Raw genomic sequence first — 18,699 nt, forward strand, 5'->3', positions numbered from 1 at the left:
TTCTTATCACACATATAGACACGCACCACAAGTCAAATTTGGCACAGCAGCACTATCATTATACTAGAGAGGCACAGCGCTTTTAAGATATGATTGTGGCTGGTGTGTATAAACACTAAGAAGGTTAAAAAAGAATGGCACGCGAAGCATATTACCTTGTGTGGTTCTACCACTGATTAGACTTCAGGCTTTGTCCATACTCGATTCCCAGTTTAGCTGTAAATACATGTATAAAGACACCACCCGATCTTGTTCACAAGATTACAACTTAGAATAAATAATACACTGCACGCTCTGCATTCGCCATTGTCTGGTTTTGACCCTGCTGGAGCACTTGGACTATCTCAAATATCAGTTCAGCCATGAGTGAGATCTGTGAAGGTAATTCTTGTAGAGGCCTAATGACTGAGAATGAGGTACAGGATACATCTTTCATGACATTGTGAGGGGCTTCCGTTTTGATGCAAGTAGTTGAAGTGAGAAAAGGTGTGAATAATTATTGTAGAGAGAATATATCACAAAGTGGGCCTTTCCATCAGAGACATAGCAATGATCACAGCTTGAATTGCCAAGACGAAGCCGGTGGGAAGATGCTCGATATCACAAAAATCTTGGGTGGTATTGTGAAGGTTATTGCTTCAACTTCGACACTCCCGACTTCTAAATTCTCCTCCCAATGTCGTCGATACTGTACACACGTGCTTTCTGGAAATGAAGTTGTGATGCAGACGCGAGGCCGATGATTCCCCGGAAGCTCTGACTTGTATCGCACTCAGCCTTATTAACATTCAAGTAGACATAAGCAGGAGCTTGGAGTATCGTCTTTCCCGGGAAGTTGCCGATTATGCCTCGTTCCCGTTCTCTATTTGCTATCATTGGTTGAGATACGCTGGAGACTCAGCTGAAGTAAGACAACAAACCCTCGTCGGGTAGCCCTATCCGGAGGAGAGAGAAAAACAGCCCGCATTCGACCATCTCAATACTAATCACTATAATACTCTACAAAATCAATCGCAAATGAAATAGTTTACTTTGATAGCATCGAATGAAATGCCAGCTTGTATTTACTTAGCAACTCATTCTAACTACAATTTGACATATCTATGGAAGAAGTAGCTACATTGTTAAAAGGCTTCGCTGATGACCAATTGCCATCTGTCCCTCGGGTAAGCCTCTTCACCGATGGATGGTCTCAATTACGTAGAGCGCCGAGAAGCATGGCCACAATAACAGTGCCCAGTCTCTCAGCTTCTGATCCAAGGATACCCACCTGGGTCCCAGTTCTACTCAATGGAACTCTGTTATGAGCCAAGCCACAGGGTCGACTTGTTTCGCGGTCGGGTGATTCATCATAAGGCTGGCCGTTGAAAAAAAGGAATCAAATGTCTACGTCACATTCCTCCATCAACTGAAACAAAAAACAAATGCTTTGATATACCACTCCTTGAACTTCTAGCATTATTCGCGTTGTATTTTTCTGCGCGTCGGTCTGCTTCTTCACCTTCATGTTGATTCTGTCTGTCTTTTCCTAAGCAAATTCATCAATTATGGCTGTTAAATTTTACCCGTCACAAATCGGTTCTGACCTCGTTACCCCTTTGTCCTACACCGCATCTCCTGGCAAATTATTTTTTCAAGATCTATGGCTCGTGTTTGTAAATCTTAGATTTGTTCCTGGTATCTTCATACCTCTTACTTCCACACCTTCTGGCGTCCTGGATGAATTGTACCCTTCTCCAGGGAACTTATTGAATCTTGCTTTACATGCTGTTCTGTTCTTTCTGCAACTATGCTTTATCCTTTCGGTTCCTATCTGGTTTATTATGCCTGTGTGGGTAGTAGCCACGGGGTTCACCATGTTTTGGATGTTCAATTATTTACTTTGCTTAATTTTGAATGGGTCGGCATCTGTGTCAACGTGTGAATCAGCTCCGGAGTATGCCCAGAGAAAGGAAGAATTTGCTCATGAGCGATGGTTGTACATGAATGGTGTCTGTACTGGGTAACTCCCCCTGAGTATACCATTTGCGTCGTAGACTAACAGATGGACAGTCACCACTGGCTCAAAGGTTCCGTGGATCGTCTTGCTCTCACATTCGGCCGCCCCGTTCTAGGAATTCACAACAGAACGTAGGTTTTCCCTGTACTTTATCCACGTTTTTCACTAACAAAGCGTAGTAAGGGTCTAATTTTTGACCTCTTCGAATGTCTGATTCAGCGCACTCTCAATTACGCCACTGCTGACATTCGTACCTCCTACCGCATCCTCAAAGGGACACTGTACGAACCTGATGTGACACGAGTGATGTTTATCCTCCACTCGCAAGGATCCATTGAGGGCAGCATGATCATAGATTGGCTTCTCGCCGAGATTCCTCAAGATCTTCTTCAAAAACTTGAAGTCTACACCTTCGGAAGCGCTGCTAACCATTTCAACAATCCGCATCTCCAAATAGCATCCCAGAACAACGCCCTGGCCCACCCGTCATTACGGGCAACTTCTCTCACTAGAACAGTCACCACTTTGTTCACGAACTCCAATACTCCTGTAGAACTTCCACCGAGTAGAAATGGAAATGGAAAAGCCATCCCACATATCGAACACTATGCACACACATATGATTTTGTCTCTCGATTCGGAGTTCTCCACTATCACAGAAATGACACTAATGATACATTCGCCCCGCGTTTTATGGGAAGACTATTTGAGGTAGAAGCTGTGAGTATCAACGGAGTACTATTTTGCCACATGTACTAATACCTCGATGTTTAGAGCGGCCACATGTTCGTACAGCACTATCTAGACACCATGTTTCCACTTTCCAAATCCTCGCAAAGATTATTGAACGGCACCGGAATCAAAAACGACGAGAACACTATGCGTGCAAACTGGGATCGAGAGCGTGTAGATGAAGATTGCGGATTCATGACAAGCTCGGTCGAAGGCAAAGGCCGCGTGGCGCCGGAAGACAAACTCGGAAGAGAAGACTGGGAAGTTTCTTGTGTAGGGGAATCAGAAGCTGATAGTGGGATCGCGCCACAGATAAGTGTAAAGGGTGCAAAGACGAATGGGTCACAGAAGAAGAAGTGGACGAACTTTCCGGTGGAGGGAACGATAGTGACTAATGGAGCTTTTGGGACGAGCGGATATAAGGTCAAGAACTTGAGCAGATTATGGTTGTATCGTGACGGTAGAAGTCCCATGAATTGAGATGGGGGACAGTGGTAATTTACCTGGTTTCATTGAAAGAGCAATTTGAATCTGGTGTTTGGTGATGAGCCCGGGAAAGACTTTTGGTCCGTCGGGCTTCTGAATATTTATTCTTAGAGAGGTTGTATTTAGAATGATGTATTGATATACCAGTAAGGCTGGCGGATTTAGGGCTGGCGCTGTGGGATTTAGAATTACATTTGGATACCAAGTTTATTTACTTTTCATACATATGCACATCAAAACAATCCCAAAAGCCGTGAGGGAGCAGCCATCCCGTAAATAGAGGTATTATTATATTCTGAATTTCGTGTTCCGTTATACTTACTCCAAACCATGCATTCATCACTCCATATAATACCGTCAGGCCCACGCAAATATGCGTTAAGCATAAGCACCATCGCTCTTGCCTTTGCATACAGGACAGCCGCCTCTGATCCTATCCTTTAACAACCTCGCCCTCGTGACTTTAGTCCCAATACTATGCACGTTCGTGTACCTGCGCTCATTATCCCCATCGTCAAATCCATCATAAGTAGGATGTCTTTCTGCATCTTCGGATTGACGAATCTGATCTTCACTTTTACCGTAATTCAATAAATGTGATAAGTGCCACACATGGCCGCATGCAAAACCAACTAGCGTCTCCATCTCACCTTCATAAAAGGCGCTTTTGCAACTTATGCAATGTGCAGGCTTGTGTTTGTATACTCGTCTTGCAGGTGGTTGTTGGGTGTCATTATCCACCTCGAATTCCTGTTCAGCAACATCAAATTTGACGCCACGACGCTGACCTGCTCGAAGGGTATTCTGAGCCATTGCGACTTCGCCTCTTAATACTCTTGCTACTCCTTGACTGATGCTTTCTTGAATTTCATATTCCTTGATCATTCTGCTTAGACCTTCCCTCAAGCCTTCAATCTCCAAACCTTCAGGGATTTTGCGAACTAGTCGGATTGGATCAATCGCCGTCCCAACTTCTTCCAACAATCCGCGAATGAATCGGGGCTTATCCATAGAGTATTCGAGAAGATCATCCCAAAGGTCGGCGTCATTCTGAGATTTTGCAAATGATATTGCTTGTGAGACATCTGCTAGACGATCAATAATGAGATAGAGCGCACGTTTTGTTTGACCGGTCTTAGAGTAGAGATACACGAGCTCTGGGATGTATGAGTGATTTTCACATTCAAGTGTTGCCTAGTGAAATGTTAGTTTGAGTCGAGGAAAAATTGAGGTCGCACAAACCTTTTCGAAACTATAGAAGGTGGACGACTTAAGGAACTCCATAAGAAGATCACGATCATATGTCGCGAAGAGTTGTAAAGCTAAATCAGCCAGACTATCGACAAGCGATCTACTTTCTGCTAATAATCGATCACGATTCTCGCCTGAAATTTCGTCTATTCCGTCTCCTTTCCAGAGCGAGCTAACATAGAAGAAGAGGTACAATGGCATTTCTTCCAACTGATCCACGACAATCTGAGGTCGAACAAGACCGTGGTGAGCCTCGTCAACAAGTAGTTGAATAGCCTCGGAAGTGGCTTCTTTTAATTCCGAAATAGGAGCATGTCGCTTCTGCTCTTTCGAAACGCGAAGCATGATAAGACTGGGTAGATCATCTGCGACCGCGTCAACCAAATGATATTGTTTGATAAGACCCATGGCGGTGTCTGCATCCTGCAGCTTCATGTAACATTTCAAAGCCTCGCGAGTTCGACCATCAGCCACGTAAAGCTTCCCTAAGCTTTCCATGACAATTCGCCAATCTCTGCCGATTTTGCCATCCTCTACGCTGTCTTGGCGGACGTCACGATATTTGAGCTGGTTTTCTAGAGCTGTGGCTACAGCTTTGATATCGAACAGGTCAGGAGACCATTGGTCGAGCAACTCACCAACTCGTGGTAAGTTATGGGTGATATAATGTCCCAGTACGATTTCATAGATTGTCGAAGGCAGAGGTGGCGTGATCTGCGCTGTCGGTATAAAGTTGGTAATTTCATCAAATTTATCCTTTCCAGCAAATGTCCAGACCCAATGTTCCCACCGATCCGATGTACCCAGCACTTTGCCACATATTCTGCCTGCAGAGGTCCAATCATCATTCTCAACCAATGATTGAATCCAAAGTTCACCGATCCTACGCTTCTCTTTTTCCACAGAAGAGTTAATCAAGCGACTTGCGGATTCAATGGTCGTGCTTTCGTTATCGTAGAAATCATCACTACTTGAGCGTGTTCGATCCGGAGTTGCTGGGCCGATTTCGGAAAGTTTCTCGGGAGAAGAAGAAATCACTTCGGGATGTTCATCAATTAATTCCCAGGCCTCTTGGTGCTTTTCGTGCTCTAATAACCATGAAAGATGGTCTGATAAATCTCGTTTTGTAGCTAGAATGCAGTCATATGGACTTTGGATGAAAATTTTCATCCCTGGTGTGATGATATGCGGATGGGCAGCCGTGGCGCGATTGTGGTGAGCAAGCTTCGATTTAATCGATGTGTGTTTGGAATCACCATCGCCTGTGCTTCCATTGCTGATCACACTTGCACTGGAACTCAGCAGCGCTGTAGCATTAATTGTAGCATTCCACATACCACTGCCCATTCCAGTAAGGGCTTCCAAAGTTCCACGAGATGTTTGAACTACTGGTTGATCTCGAGCGGCAGGTAATACGCACAAATGATAATCACCAGCTGAGAGCCTTTCATAACGACTGACCGTCAATCCATCGGTATCGACTTCTTGGGATGTTCCAAGATCAATAAGACGAAGTTCTGGAGATAGTGCGTTTTGTCGACGCCGTATTCCACCGCTCGGCTCGCTACCTGTTGACGGATGCGATTTGTGCCCTTTCGGTGTCTTGGATTCCTCGTCTTCTTCATCAGGCATAACATAAGCAAGTACAACAAGTAAAGTTGGGGTATATAACGATAATCCAGAAATTATACAATCCATCCGTAACCTAATAATGTTAGAAAGTGATGGAAACACCGTGATAATAAGTATGAATTTTGCAACTCACATTTTGATGATTTCTGCGCTACCAACTGTGCGCTCTCCCACATTCTTTCCAACCCCGGTTCCACCAGGGTGCACATTGATCATCCAGATTGTACCGCCCCATCCAACGACTAATTTTTCAATACGCAGTTTGTCTCTCGAGGCTTGCAATCTCAATTTTGCTGTGGCCGGGGAAGCAGATGATGCTTCACGAGCTTTGTCATCTTCATCAGTTTCAAGAGTTTTCTCGTCTATCCACTCAACTCTAGCTTTCCAAACACTGGCCATATCTTCCCATTGCTCTCCATCTGGACGAGGTATGTGCCCAATTCGTTTCCAAGCTGATTCAGTATCCGCGCTATCCAGTTGCAGATGAGACCTCATGATTTTGATACCATGCTCATTGCTCCATGCCACATATCTTCCCGATAAGGACCACTTGATGGTATTAATTGTGCCTTCGCCGGAGTGCAACACAGTATCCTTCCCAGCATGCGTTCCTAGACCAATAGTCCCCAGCCAGCCACTTGCAGTGGCCGCTGCACTTCCTGTAGTGGTAGAAGTCGAGCTTGTACCTGCTTTACCGCCGACGGTAAGCACTAGGTTTCCTGCCAGTCCTCCCGATATATATGAACGATCGTTTTTGTAATCCGGCGATAAACTAACAGCTTGGACAGGTCTTGCGAAATCCCTCAATTGTACATCTTTTACATCAACCAGGGATGCTATGCATACCTTGCCATCAACGGAAGACGTGCCAATGTATATTGCGTTCGAAGGAGTTTTGGGGACTACTGGACCTCCAGGACTCCGAGCTGTGTTTGTGGAGGCCTGTGATGCCATTGATGGAGCTCTTTGCGGTGCATTAGGAGCTTCTGTTTGCACTCGCGATGTAAAGCGCTGTACAGCTTCGGGAACTGGCGTGGGTAGTGGAGGAGGGAAAGGGGATATGGATATGCTCGTAATTGAAGCCGAGTGGGCATGGTAGGTTCGAATCGATTTGAATGAAGGCAACGACAGTACATGCTGTATAAACTGTTAGCAGATCGTTTGCGGGAAGGGAGGGGTCTGTAGCATACAATGTTACCATTATGTGTACCAATAAACTATAAAACAGTTAGCCAGAGAAATACAGTCACCTGGTGATGGATGTTCACCATCTTGTCGCCAGCAACCAGGAAGGTACTTGTAGCATCTCCATTTCTATAGACTGGACCAAGATGGGTTGTCATTCGAGCGTATTTTAGCTTGGGCTCTTCCTCCTCTTCATCTTCATCATCCTCCTCCTCCTCCTCCTCCCCATCCTCCGATTCTGTTTCAACGGTGTCATCATCGTCCCCGGTTTCAGTTCCACCTTGACTGGACTCAACACTGTCCAGGTTTTTGGTGTCGCTTTGTTCTTCTGACCCTTCAGCCATAACGGCAGACTCTCCCGATCACATTTGCTTTCGTTGTCAAGGATGTACAGGGGGGTAGCTACACCGACGACGTCAATGCCATTGAGGTTTGGAGCAACCTAAGATAGCCGAGTTCTAGGCTTTCGGCAGTAAATTTAATTTTTTGTAATCTCAAGAATTTGTTTCGAACCCCCGCAATCATGGACAATTTTCTATATAATTTATGTTATGTGACTGATAGAGTCTATAATTATCATGAAGTCTTTTTCTCGTTCATTTTCCGCTGTCGCAGCTAGACGGCCAATTGGTGGAAATAATTTACAACTTCCTTATCGATGTCTGCATGCTTCAGCACCGACATTATATCCTAGGAAACGGAACTTCTTCTCTTCCAATGCTACTCTCCAACAAGATGTCGCATCACCCAATGTTGAATCAACAGTCGAGCTGAAGCCTGTTCAGAAAAGGAAACCTTTACGGTCGCCCGCTGGGAAGACGAGTTTGAGGAGGGTTGCAGTTGAAGCTCAAAGATCCAGGCAGAACATAACTCGACCCGAAGTCACCTCCGAAAATGTTGAAGGCGCAAATAGAGTCATTGCGATTTCCGTGGCAGATCATTTTGATATGGAAGCTGTAGCTCGAATTCTCCGATCGCATGGTTTCTCAATTGACCCGGATGGAACTAGCTTTGAATCCGATGAGGTTATACATACACGAGGGGTCAACAATGGAGATATATTTGTGTTTCCTTCAGGCTCACTTGTGGCATGGTCTTTGCCTGAAGATGTGGTTACGGATTTGGCAACAAAGACCCTATTACCTGCTGCTGTTGATTCACATGTAGGCAATGTTGAGATAGAAGATTTAGAATGCGAGGAAGATCCCAAACGGGAAAACAGCAGCATCAGAGGAGACACCATTGTTTTAGGAACGAAGGACTCACCAAGCGAGGGACGTATAAGGTATGCTATGCTCAGTCATATTTGCGTCATGAACAGTGTACACTAACAATTGCTGTAGCTCACAGGTCGACACAACTCTTGCGAAAATAGCCTTTTCCTCTGGCCTCGCTAGATCAACAAAGCTCGCGGTCCTCGAGACTATGCTATCCAAGTACTTCGAATCTACTAAATCTATACCTACATTACTTTCACGAGGGTCAAGGCTACCCTTTAATCGGCAATTCATGTTACAAAAGACTGGGGAGCTACTCGATTTACGAGCGCGGTTGAACCACTATTCTGAGCTCACAGATTCGCTTCCGGATCTATTTTGGGACAGTCGGCATGAATTGGGACTGGAAGGATATTATGATCAGGTTGGGAGGGCACTTGATGTTGGTGTACGGATCAAGACTCTGAACCAGAAGATGGATTATGCACAGGAAATCGCAACGATTCTTCGAGAGACGATGAGCGAGAAACATAGTATTCATCTAGAGTGGATCATCATTGTTCTCATCGCTGTGGAGGTAGGGTTTGAGCTTCGGAGATTATGGAAGGAGCGAAGTGAACGATTGGAGAAGGAAATGGAAAAAGAGCATGGTACATGAGATTGCTAGACCGTTGAATTGTTTCGTTTTGCTCAAGATACCCTCCCATTCGATACCAGAAAATTAAGACCTGTTCCCATCGTTTTTGGCTGCCAAATGCAACAGAATACTGCCCTACGTATTCCAATTATCCCAGATCCGAACTATCTTTAGGGCAAACCTTCAAATGTTTTCACGGGTCTAACATTCATACGAATACAAACATTCCATTTGAAACCAAGGGATGAGCAGGCTTGAACCATTGTTATAAATTGTGAAGGGTAATTGATTGGCCATCCAATGACCCCACTACCCGCAAGTCTACACCCAGGTACCGATAAGGCTAGACATTAGAACTTGCTATGATGCAAATCATTTTCTATTTGTCCTGTCCTGAGTGTCAAACATAGGAGAACAACCGCTGGATCTTTCAAGATACATAATTCTTTATCGCCTATATTTATATCTGACTGTAAGGGGGACGAACGCCGTAGTTATGGCTAGTGGGAGCAAAAAAAGAGTAATTGTCTCTCAAAAGCCAGATAGTGTGGATAAGCCATACGCCAATAATTTTGACGCAGACCACAAAGATTCTTCGACAGGAAGGCGGCCACCTCGGAGGAGACATGTAAACGATATCATATTGGAGAGGTACGAGGATAGAAGACGCTATCAGGTACGACAGAAGAGATATGTAAATGATATCATATTGGAGAGTTATGAGGGACGAAGACACGATCAAAAACGGCAGAGGGAGGTGATCACGGTGGTCAACGCTCCACCTATATCAGGTCTCATGACAAATCTTCAGGTCTCATTAGACTGCATAGACGGTTACTTCGAACATTGTCGCCAAATGAATAGTCATACAGAGTTGACGATGATAGCGTCTGAACATGTGGGAAGACCAACTGTATACATAAGTGGGACATCAAATCGGTCAAGTTCCAATTTGAGGAACACCTTAATTACTTGTTTGGGCCCACATTCTCCAGCGTTTCCCGTACAACCTAATTCCGAATTTTATCAACCTCTAGACCGATCCACCGACCAGATGAGACTTCTAGAACGAGTGGCAGTCCGTCCCGAATCAACAAGTTGTTGTAACCTACCAGTCTTCAAGCTCGTCGTGAAGTCACTCAGCGACCTTGTAGAATATTCTGCGTTGTCCTACGCGTGGGGAGAGGATTCTTCCCTAGAATGTATAGTTATTAACGGCAGCCGAGTGGAAGTGCGAGCCAATTTAGCAAATATCTTGGTACACATCTGTCCAACCACTTCCTTCCTGTGGATTGACGCCTTATGCATCAATCAAGATGATGTAAATGAGCGCAATCACCAAGTCATGCAAATGGGCAGTATCTATAAGCAAGCAAGAGAAGTTATAGTATGGTTAGGTGATAATACTTATCAAGGGTTCGGAAAGAATGCGGAGACTTTAATACCTGATATTGGACTTAGTTCCATGAAAAGATTGGCTGCATTGCACAAAGATCTAGCGTGCAAACCTTCTGGAACAGATGTTACCGTCAAAACTGATGAGCTTCGTCTGGGTGCAGAACTTGTATCTCTTGGCGAATTGTGTAGCAGACCATATTGGAATCGCTTATGGATTGTGCAAGAAGTTCTTCTCGCTAAGGACCTGATCATTTGCTGGAGCAACAAACATAGTCCAGGACTGAGAACTGTGGCCTGGGCAGATTGGAGTCGAGCTAGACACACTTTGGAGAATCTTAAGTCTTCAATTGGCCCGAGTTGGGATAGAGAGCTTAAGATGAAAGCCATTGAGACTATACTAGAGAGTGCACCCGCAAATTTCGACAGACTCCGAGAGACTGGCAATCAAAATTGGCCTTTGAATTCATTGCTAGAGATGTTTGCGAGTTCCGAATGCCAAGTCCAAGCCGATAAAATATATGGTCTTCTAGGAATAGTCAGTGACACAGAACTCTGCAATTTTCCTGTAGATTATGCTCGACCTTTGTTTGATACATATGTTGAAATTCTTAATTGCTATGCTCAAACACGGTCAAGAGGCTCACCAGCACTCGATGTCGTCAGATTGAGTCAGAGTCTACAGCTTGCATGGAATGGTCTCATCCCAACGCCTGGAATGGCTTTGGAGTGGTGTGAAGTAGAAAAAATGAACCAGACAGAATTGTTCCATTGCCGTGGTTATATGGAAGGCTTTGTTGTCGCGTCTAATATCACGAAGGATGACCTTCCTCAAAGATTGAAAGTGGAACTGCCGGAGATTAAAAGCACATGGAAGATTCTCTCAAGCAAAATTAGAGGTTTGGATTCCTGTAGCAAGAAGCACTTAAAGGGTTTCGACAGTAAATTTAGTTACGCCACGAGAGAAAATTTACCGCAATGTAATGTCGGAGAGTCTGTGACTAAAGAAACCTTGGACAGATCAAACAAAGTTCACGAAACAGGATTTTTTATATCTAGTACAGGAGACTTTGGCATTGCTTCAGCTGAAGTCCGGAAGGATGATTTCATCTGTTGTTTGAAAGATGCTGACACCACACTGATCATTCGTCAAAGGCGTGACCATTACCCACTCGTTAGTAGAGCGGTAATGACTTCTTATGCAGACAATATTTTAAAATTTGGAGGACACGCAAAGAATACCAAGCACGATGCTCTCAATCTCTTCCTTGACTTATTAACACTGCAGGCAGTGACGTACCCAATTAAGTTAAAGGAAGGGATTCCATACTGGGAAAGTCTTACAATGAAAGATGCAATTTCTAAACTTAGGGTACTTGATACGTCGAATATGTATAATTCCCAACGTCCTCGAGGGGAGCCCATTGTTAATACGAAAATTAATTCGAAAAAATCGACGCTGGTGATACACTATGGATAAGAAAAATACGACACATGCTACAGTCGGTGATGGCGATGGCGATGGCATTGGCGAAGGTGAAGAGCGCACTACTACCATTCGCTTCACGGCGTATTTTTTTACCCACTACCTGCTGCCTTCCAGAGTGATCATGAACTGTATTTCTCTTGATTCTGCAGAACTTAAGTATGGTCATTGGACATGGTGTGATATGCCGACTAGGAATTTAATACTTAGTTACAAAGAGCGAAGCATTTTTCTTCTGTCAAATTTTGACACAAACAGGCAATGAATACATAACCGGTGCACCGAAAACAAAACATCGTATGTTACCAAAAGTATTACTTTATTTAAGTTTAAATCTAATCTCATAAATAATTACATATAAGTCTCCAATCCAATTCAACATCCTCAGCTATCATTCCCTTCCAGTACCACTCTTCGTCTCCTCTATGTTCGAAGTTCACAATCTACAATTCGATCTCCTTCAAGCCCTTTGCGCTCAAAAGTCCGTTGGCTGAGGTCAAGATACCACCGACAGCAGTAGAAACCTCTTGGGTCACACCGGCATCGCCTTGGACAAGACCAACAAAGCTGAGGATTGGAGTGAGGACTGGGTTGAGAAGGCTGTAAACTTCAGATACCTCAGCAGTGACGAGTTCAAAGGTGGCTACAGAGATTTAGTATTATGTTTCATAGGACGAGAAGACAGAAAGGAGAGAAAGCACATGCTTAGAGGGAGATAGAAAGGGGATACATACAGTCCAAAAGACTACCGAGAAGGTCTGAAAGCACTTGAACGATTTGGAAAACAATGACCTCGACATCGGACAAGATAGCGAGAACATCAGTGACCTCATTGACAACAACGCCGAGCACAGTAGGCAAGGTCTGGGCAAGAACACCATCAACGGCACCAGTGAGCGCGGTAACAATTTCACCCAAATCCTTGATGATCTCCTCAGCAAGACCTTGTTGGCCGGCTGCAGTGGTACCAACAGAGGTGATGAGAGTCTTGATGGAAGAAACGTCAGAAACGACGGTGGTTCTGACTGATTTGACGGAAGTAACAACGTCGGTGATTTGAATGACGTTGCGCTTGATAGCGACATCAGCAAGGATATCAGCTACAGGCGAAACGACAGGATCGGCGACAGAAGTGATACCACTGAGTCCTCCGATTTGTCTCTTGGCTCCGACCTTTGCGACGACACCCTCGACGGCTGAGAAAGGCGAGGCGAGGTTTTGGGCATCTCTTGGAATTGGGAGAGCGGAGACTGGGGTAGAGGGGAGCTCGGAGAGGACGGAGGGAGCAGATGCGAGCTCTGGGATGGATGCTTGGGGTGCGGCAAAGGAGGTTGCGCTGAGGCCGAGAACGGCAATGAGGCTGGCTCTGTATTGCATTTTGAGGGATTAATATTGGAGATTGGAGAATTAGAGAATTATATAAAAAATTGTGGATTTGTTTTTGTAAAGAACGTGGGGGTGTTAAGGAAAGTGTAGTAGTTGGATGAATGAGTGATAGTGAGAATGAGATGGGAAACTGAATGATGGGGTATATATACATACAAGAATCCATATACTTCACATCGTCATCAGAGTTTGAATGCGAACGACGATCACATCGATGCTTGAAAGGGGAAGCAGACAGGCGCTATTGAACCCTAGGAGATTTCCATGGCAGTAGAGTGGATGTTCAAAGACCAGGAATTTGGGACGTCTTCTCATCTACGAAACAAGTTGTTCCACCTTTGTGCTCACTGATCGCCCAGAATTTTATTTCCCCGAGAGTACCTGCTCTGCTTTCCAGCATATCTAAACATGGAAACCAGCCAAGCAAGATGGCTTTGATGCACATACCGATCCACTCTGTATTTCGATATGCTGGCAGCACGAGTGAAATAGTTGGGAAATAATCATACGGCCTCCACAGAAGACACGAAGAACAGATACCAAAGAAGACGAGATAGGGAAGATCGCCACGGAGAACGAGTCAACCATGCAGCGTTTTTACAATGACGGCGATTATGACCGGGCTATAAAAAACCCTCCTAATTGGGATTTCCAGCGTTCACATCGAAATTTCAAAGCTTAAAATGGGGAGCCCTGTGGACAGAAAACCCAACATGCCAAAGTCTAACTTTCTTATCACTAATCATTGCATATTATCTTCTGGTTGCAATTCCGATTTGAGAACATGACAAATTTGTCCCGGTAGAAGAAGAAGAAAAACAAAACAAAAAAAAAACACTGCACACCGTTTCAAATACCATAAATCCATCCATCCATCCATCAAAATCAAAATCAAAATCAAAATCAAAATCAAAACCAGACGGTATATCGACATCGTCGTGGCCCTCCAAAACCACCGCACAAGCTACACATGATGATGATTCTGGCACGCCCGTTATTTTCGTCAACAATGTGGGGATAAGGCTGTTTAGGAAGAAGCAATATAAAAGTCTAATTTCCAACGGCGGAGACTACGATGCTCAATATACCGAATGGGCAATGTGTCAGTGCACACGCGGTAGATCATCCACTGTTCTCGTACAGATCGACGCTGTCAGAAATAACTTCATTTTAGACCCTGGACAGCATAGGGGCAGATACCTCAATTGCCGGGACGTCTCATTATGGGTAATTCGTTGCTCCGTGTGTGCGTACTGCGTAGTGGCGAGCGCCTGGTCTCTAAGACGATTAGCAATTGAAATGCTCGGACTCCGTGTTAGCAACGGCAGTTGCGTGCGGGAATCCAAGGTGTCTCTGCGCGGAAATGTAGAGACGTAGAGTCAGTTGGTCGGTGGGTGGATGGCCATGATTCATTATGTGAGCAATAATCATTTCGAAGGACTTTTGGACCATAAACCACGACATTAATAATAGTGGCAGGATTTACCTCCAAAACGAGAGCAATAAAAAATATCAGGAAGGAAGAGACGAGTTGAAAACAGGACCCTGGTAGAGATAAACAAGGCACTTTCCCAATCAGGCCCTAGCGTCGTGCTAGTTCGAAGCAAGAACGACCAAATGGGGTCCCTTGAATATCACATGACCCCTGTGGGTAGCGAGTGTCGAAATTTCAAGAGAAGGTCATTTGGTCCAGATGGTTGGTAAGCAACGAATGAATTCAAATGACTAACTATCTACAGTATCTAACAAACCGCCTATGTAATCTAAACACCACCCCATAGAAGAATAGCTATCTACATCTAGTACCTTTTAATGAAAGCAACCCCAACCCGTAAAAATAGCAGCAACGATGACGATAGCAAAATAAGACACCACCTGCACCTGCACCTGCACCTGCACCACCACTCCGTAAGTAATTGCAGAAAAATAACGAAAACCCACGACAAGACAAAAGTCAAACCCAATCAAACCCAATCAAACCATCACTCAACCAACCACCACCGCCTACCTATCTATAACTCGTTCCCGCCGCATCTTGCTCAATGATGACCGCCGCCGCCTTCTCACTAACCATATAAATCGGCACCGCGATGTAGAATCCCGGAATCTTAGGGAAAACACTCGCATCGACTACTCTCAAACCACTCGTTCCCCGAACCCTAAAACTGCTGTCCAAAACCGCCATTTCATCATCATCAGCACCGATGGGATTCGTACATGAAATATGATGACCCCACGCTTCATCCTGGATAAATTCCTTGAGTTCTTCTTCCGTGGAAACGTCTGCTCCAGGCCATGTCTCATTGAACGATCCGTCGAGCGGAACAACACTGTTCATTACCTGGCGGGAAAGTGACATGCCTTCGTACATTGCCTGGAGATCTTTTTCCCACGCATCATCAGTCGATGTCCCTTCGTCGAAATAGTGCATCTGGATTAAAGGAGTATCGAGCGGATCGGATGATCGAAGGGTGACCGTCCCCGCGGTGTTGCGCGCGTGAGCTTTGAGCGTAATCCAACTCCAGTGTAGAGCATCGCCGAGAGCAGGACCGGAGTAGCCTGGATAATAACCGTGGAAGTTGGCAGGGGCGCCGGAAATCAGGAGATCGGGATCTTCTCCTGCGGTGCTGGATCGCGCGATCATGGCGAGTGGGAGGCCGGGCGTAGCGTAGAGTCCTGCATCTGTAGTGTCGTTCCTCCATTGCGTCAAACAGGGATCATCGGGAGTAGTGAGGAAAGTACAGCCCTCGGCGATGGAGAATGGAATGTCGGATTCAGAGACGAGGGTCGTTTCGTAGCGGTCCTGCATGTTGGTACCGACACCTGGGAGATCAACTAGAACTGGGATATTGAATGATTCGAGTTCAGCTTTGGGTCCGACACCACTGAGCTTGAGTAGCTGAGGACTGTTGTATGTTCCGCCTGAAATGATAACCTCCTTTCTCGCGTTGACACTACCGGGAGTACCTTGAGTTCCATTTTTTCCAGCTCTGGGATCAGCTCTGTATAAACTCTTGCCTTCTAAGAAGTCGACACCGAGAGCGCGAGGTGTGGTATCGTTAGAGAATCGAATCTTTGTGACGAATGTGTTGAGTTTGAGGGTCAACTTGTACTTTTGGGATCCGTCGGTATTGACTGCATTCGCTGTTTCGAGGATAAAATTTCTAGCTCCGTTTCTCGTTCTTCCATCAACAGCGATTGGAATCTGGTACAATCCAGTGGCGTTGTTTGTCGCAGATGATGGACTATTGGGATCCAGAGAGACAACCTGATCGAAGCCTTTAGCATTTACAAGAGTCGAGTCGGATGCGTTTACTGAGAAGGCATCAGCGGCAGAAATGACGATCGAATTAATCTTTTCATCTTGAACAATCATAGTTTGGTTGGTGGCACCTGTGTGGAGCCATCCGTCAAAGCCGTGCCCAGGAGTATCTTCTGGGAGATAATCGCAATGTTCCATCTTTTCAAAATATGTTCGCATGTTGTCGGGAGCCCAAGAATCGTCACCGGTAATGTCTACAATGTGTTGCCAATCGCTATCGTGCGGGTAGATTGAGATCATAGCGTTGTGGTTCGAGCAGCCACCAAGAGTTCCAGCTCGAGGATACCAGACACCAAGTGGTTCTGCGTCTGCTGGGGGATCTAATCCGACGTAGTAGTCTCCATCAGTAGTTTGATAGGTCATTTTCGTATCTTTCTTTTGACGTTCAAGATCAGAGTAATGATGGACGAAGAAATCCCATTGCTGTGCTTCAATCTCAGTCGATGCGAATTGAAAGATGGGCATTTCAGCAAGAATCTGATCCCCTTGGTCATCTCCAGCATCGATCAGTAAGACTTCATATCCAGCAAGAGCAAGACGAGATGCAAGAGGTCCGCCTCCTGGACCACTGCCAACAACAATGTAGTCAACTTCGCTCGGCACATCATTTGTGACTTTAGCCCGAGCATCATTTCGAGACCAGTATCGTGCCTGTTTAGGATTTCTTGAAGACGTCAGTAAAGGAATTTGTCAATCTATTGATTTCAAAGCACCTACAATGCCAATACAGACGAAGAAGCCAAAGCCAAAAGGCCAAAGGCGCGAATAGAAATCATTCTTGAGGTTGATCAATATCAGAATCTGTTTCGAGGGGATGAAATCTTGTTGAACCAAGTTGTTGTCCAAATACAGTGTAGGCTTTTGCGCAAGGTAAGTTGTCGAGAAAGGTCTAAATATGATCTGTTGATCTCTTGGTGAAGAGTGATGAGAAACTGATGAAGGATACATTTTGAGAGCGGGAAACAACCGTGGTATTTATCGTCGCCGTCGACAGTACGAATCTCAACCACTGCCAGGCTGATATTGGTACTTCATCCAATTCAGAGGACTCCTGAACTCCGATTTCCAATCCTCCATTGTCTTCTCAGATGTTCTGTTCATGATTTTCAACATTCGAGGTCAAAATTCAGCTTGAGGGCGCATTGTTTACGGGACCCCGAGTTCGAGTTTGGAAAGTGGTATTGATTGCGAAATGAACAGACAATAATAAATCCGACAAAAAATCGGCGTTTTTAGATTGTATCAGATGCCACCAAAAAAAGAATTATCGAGTTTCCTAAAAGACTGAAGATATAAAAACCAAAGTGATTCGCTGATGTAATGCTCTCGAAATGGATTTACGCCCCACAAGGTAATTATGTGGAGGACTAGGTATAACGCCAGAGCAAGGGAGGGAACCCGGTGGGTATACATGGTTATTCTGCAGCCACTCGTGCCACTCGTGCCACCAATACCACCATCGCTGTCATATACCCTAGGGCATAGCCTACATTTTGAATCTCATCCATTTACCGTGAGCCTAATTTCTCGTGCTTACACGCCCAGGCGTATTGATCATTATTCAAAGAATTTCGATTCAATAGCCTTAACCTGAGTTGAAGCATGTATCTATAAGAAATTAATGATCGGAATCATTTCAGCACGAATAACATAAAATACTTCTGTCCACACGAGAGTTTCGTCTAGGCCTGCCAATTGCGGCAGCCTCCCCTGGTACCAAAATTGCTAGGGTCAGACGCCTATCCGCAGCAGGATTCCCAATCCACCCAATAAGATGCGATTAGCCACAAGCAGTTGACAGTCATTTGAAGAATTGAGATTAGAAATCCAATTTCCAATCTTTATCGCAAACATTCTAAGAGTTACCATAGGTGAAAGGTTCATGGGTTCAAGCATGCCAACGTTTTTCGAAGTAACCATAAAACAAGTGCCGCGGGCATCTGAAAATTTTCAGTTCAGTTTGTCCACAGA

General features: G+C 45.0%; 6 protein-coding genes across 6 annotated transcripts; 3 read left to right on the forward strand and 3 right to left on the reverse strand.

The window, feature by feature from the left end:
• Nucleotides 1-1,340: 1,340 nt before the first annotated feature.
• Nucleotides 1,341-3,421, forward strand: BCIN_02g07030 (hypothetical protein). Its single transcript, XM_024691486.1, has 4 exons — nucleotides 1,341-2,002; nucleotides 2,053-2,130; nucleotides 2,179-2,719; nucleotides 2,774-3,421. The coding sequence occupies exons 1-4, from the start codon at nucleotides 1,548-1,550 to the stop codon at nucleotides 3,209-3,211; spliced, it is 1,512 nt and encodes a 503-aa protein (XP_024547257.1). The 5' UTR covers nucleotides 1,341-1,547; the 3' UTR covers nucleotides 3,212-3,421.
• A 69-nt stretch (nucleotides 3,422-3,490) lies between these two features.
• Bcvps41 lies at nucleotides 3,491-7,677 on the reverse strand. Its single transcript, XM_024691487.1, has 5 exons — nucleotides 7,369-7,677; nucleotides 7,291-7,317; nucleotides 6,234-7,237; nucleotides 4,460-6,173; nucleotides 3,491-4,411 (listed from the first exon to the last, which is right to left on the reverse strand). The coding sequence occupies exons 1-5, from the start codon at nucleotides 7,627-7,629 to the stop codon at nucleotides 3,596-3,598; spliced, it is 3,822 nt and encodes a 1,273-aa protein (XP_024547258.1). The 5' UTR covers nucleotides 7,630-7,677; the 3' UTR covers nucleotides 3,491-3,595.
• Nucleotides 7,678-7,810: 133 nt separating this feature from the next.
• BCIN_02g07050 (hypothetical protein) lies at nucleotides 7,811-9,364 on the forward strand. The gene is made up of 2 exons (XM_001547339.2): nucleotides 7,811-8,570; nucleotides 8,629-9,364. Exons 1-2 carry the CDS (start codon nucleotides 7,864-7,866, stop codon nucleotides 9,158-9,160), a joined length of 1,239 nt encoding a protein of 412 aa, XP_001547389.2. The 5' UTR covers nucleotides 7,811-7,863; the 3' UTR covers nucleotides 9,161-9,364.
• Nucleotides 9,365-9,390: 26 nt separating this feature from the next.
• BCIN_02g07060 (hypothetical protein) lies at nucleotides 9,391-12,235 on the forward strand. The gene has a single exon (XM_024691488.1). It carries the CDS (start codon nucleotides 9,636-9,638, stop codon nucleotides 12,012-12,014), a length of 2,379 nt encoding a protein of 792 aa, XP_024547259.1. The 5' UTR covers nucleotides 9,391-9,635; the 3' UTR covers nucleotides 12,015-12,235.
• Nucleotides 12,236-12,320: 85 nt separating this feature from the next.
• BCIN_02g07070 (hypothetical protein) lies at nucleotides 12,321-13,670 on the reverse strand. The gene is made up of 2 exons (XM_001547337.2): nucleotides 12,755-13,670; nucleotides 12,321-12,663 (listed from the first exon to the last, which is right to left on the reverse strand). Exons 1-2 carry the CDS (start codon nucleotides 13,395-13,397, stop codon nucleotides 12,464-12,466), a joined length of 843 nt encoding a protein of 280 aa, XP_001547387.1. The 5' UTR covers nucleotides 13,398-13,670; the 3' UTR covers nucleotides 12,321-12,463.
• A 1,434-nt stretch (nucleotides 13,671-15,104) lies between these two features.
• Nucleotides 15,105-18,361, reverse strand: BCIN_02g07080 (hypothetical protein). The gene is made up of 2 exons (XM_001547335.2): nucleotides 17,446-18,361; nucleotides 15,105-17,392 (listed from the first exon to the last, which is right to left on the reverse strand). The coding sequence occupies exons 1-2, from the start codon at nucleotides 17,502-17,504 to the stop codon at nucleotides 15,415-15,417; spliced, it is 2,037 nt and encodes a 678-aa protein (XP_001547385.1). The 5' UTR covers nucleotides 17,505-18,361; the 3' UTR covers nucleotides 15,105-15,414.
• Between the last annotated feature and the right edge of the window lie 338 nt (nucleotides 18,362-18,699).

The sequence above is a fragment of the Botrytis cinerea genome, chromosome 2, assembly GCF_000143535.2.
Source record: "Botrytis cinerea B05.10 chromosome 2, complete sequence".
Taxonomy (NCBI): Eukaryota; Fungi; Ascomycota; class Leotiomycetes; order Helotiales; family Sclerotiniaceae; genus Botrytis; species Botrytis cinerea.

Excerpts from the sequence above, each read along its gene's own strand:
- BCIN_02g07030 (XM_024691486.1), top strand. The coding sequence starts at position 1,548 with ATGGCTGTTAAATTTTACCCGTCACAAATCGGTTCTGACCTCGTTACC. Across the intron at positions 2,131-2,178 it reads CTAGGAATTCACAACAGAAC|TAAGGGTCTAATTTTTGACC; the intron begins GTAGGTTTTCCC and ends AACAAAGCGTAG. Across the intron at positions 2,720-2,773 it reads GACTATTTGAGGTAGAAGCT|AGCGGCCACATGTTCGTACA; the intron begins GTGAGTATCAAC and ends CTCGATGTTTAG.
- Bcvps41 (XM_024691487.1), bottom strand. The coding sequence starts at position 7,629 with ATGGCTGAAGGGTCAGAAGAACAAAGCGACACCAAAAACCTGGACAGT. Across the intron at positions 7,238-7,290 it reads GTACACATAATGGTAACATT|CATGTACTGTCGTTGCCTTC; the intron begins GTATGCTACAGA and ends CAGTTTATACAG. Across the intron at positions 6,174-6,233 it reads AGCGCAGAAATCATCAAAAT|GTTACGGATGGATTGTATAA; the intron begins GTGAGTTGCAAA and ends TAACATTATTAG.
- BCIN_02g07050 (XM_001547339.2), top strand. The coding sequence starts at position 7,864 with ATGAAGTCTTTTTCTCGTTCATTTTCCGCTGTCGCAGCTAGACGGCCA. Across the intron at positions 8,571-8,628 it reads CCAAGCGAGGGACGTATAAG|CTCACAGGTCGACACAACTC; the intron begins GTATGCTATGCT and ends CAATTGCTGTAG.
- BCIN_02g07060 (XM_024691488.1), top strand. The coding sequence starts at position 9,636 with ATGGCTAGTGGGAGCAAAAAAAGAGTAATTGTCTCTCAAAAGCCAGAT.
- BCIN_02g07070 (XM_001547337.2), bottom strand. The coding sequence starts at position 13,397 with ATGCAATACAGAGCCAGCCTCATTGCCGTTCTCGGCCTCAGCGCAACC. Across the intron at positions 12,664-12,754 it reads TCTCGGTAGTCTTTTGGACT|CCACCTTTGAACTCGTCACT; the intron begins GTATGTATCCCC and ends AAATCTCTGTAG.
- BCIN_02g07080 (XM_001547335.2), bottom strand. The coding sequence starts at position 17,504 with ATGATTTCTATTCGCGCCTTTGGCCTTTTGGCTTTGGCTTCTTCGTCT. Across the intron at positions 17,393-17,445 it reads TCTTCGTCTGTATTGGCATT|AAATCCTAAACAGGCACGAT; the intron begins GTAGGTGCTTTG and ends GACGTCTTCAAG.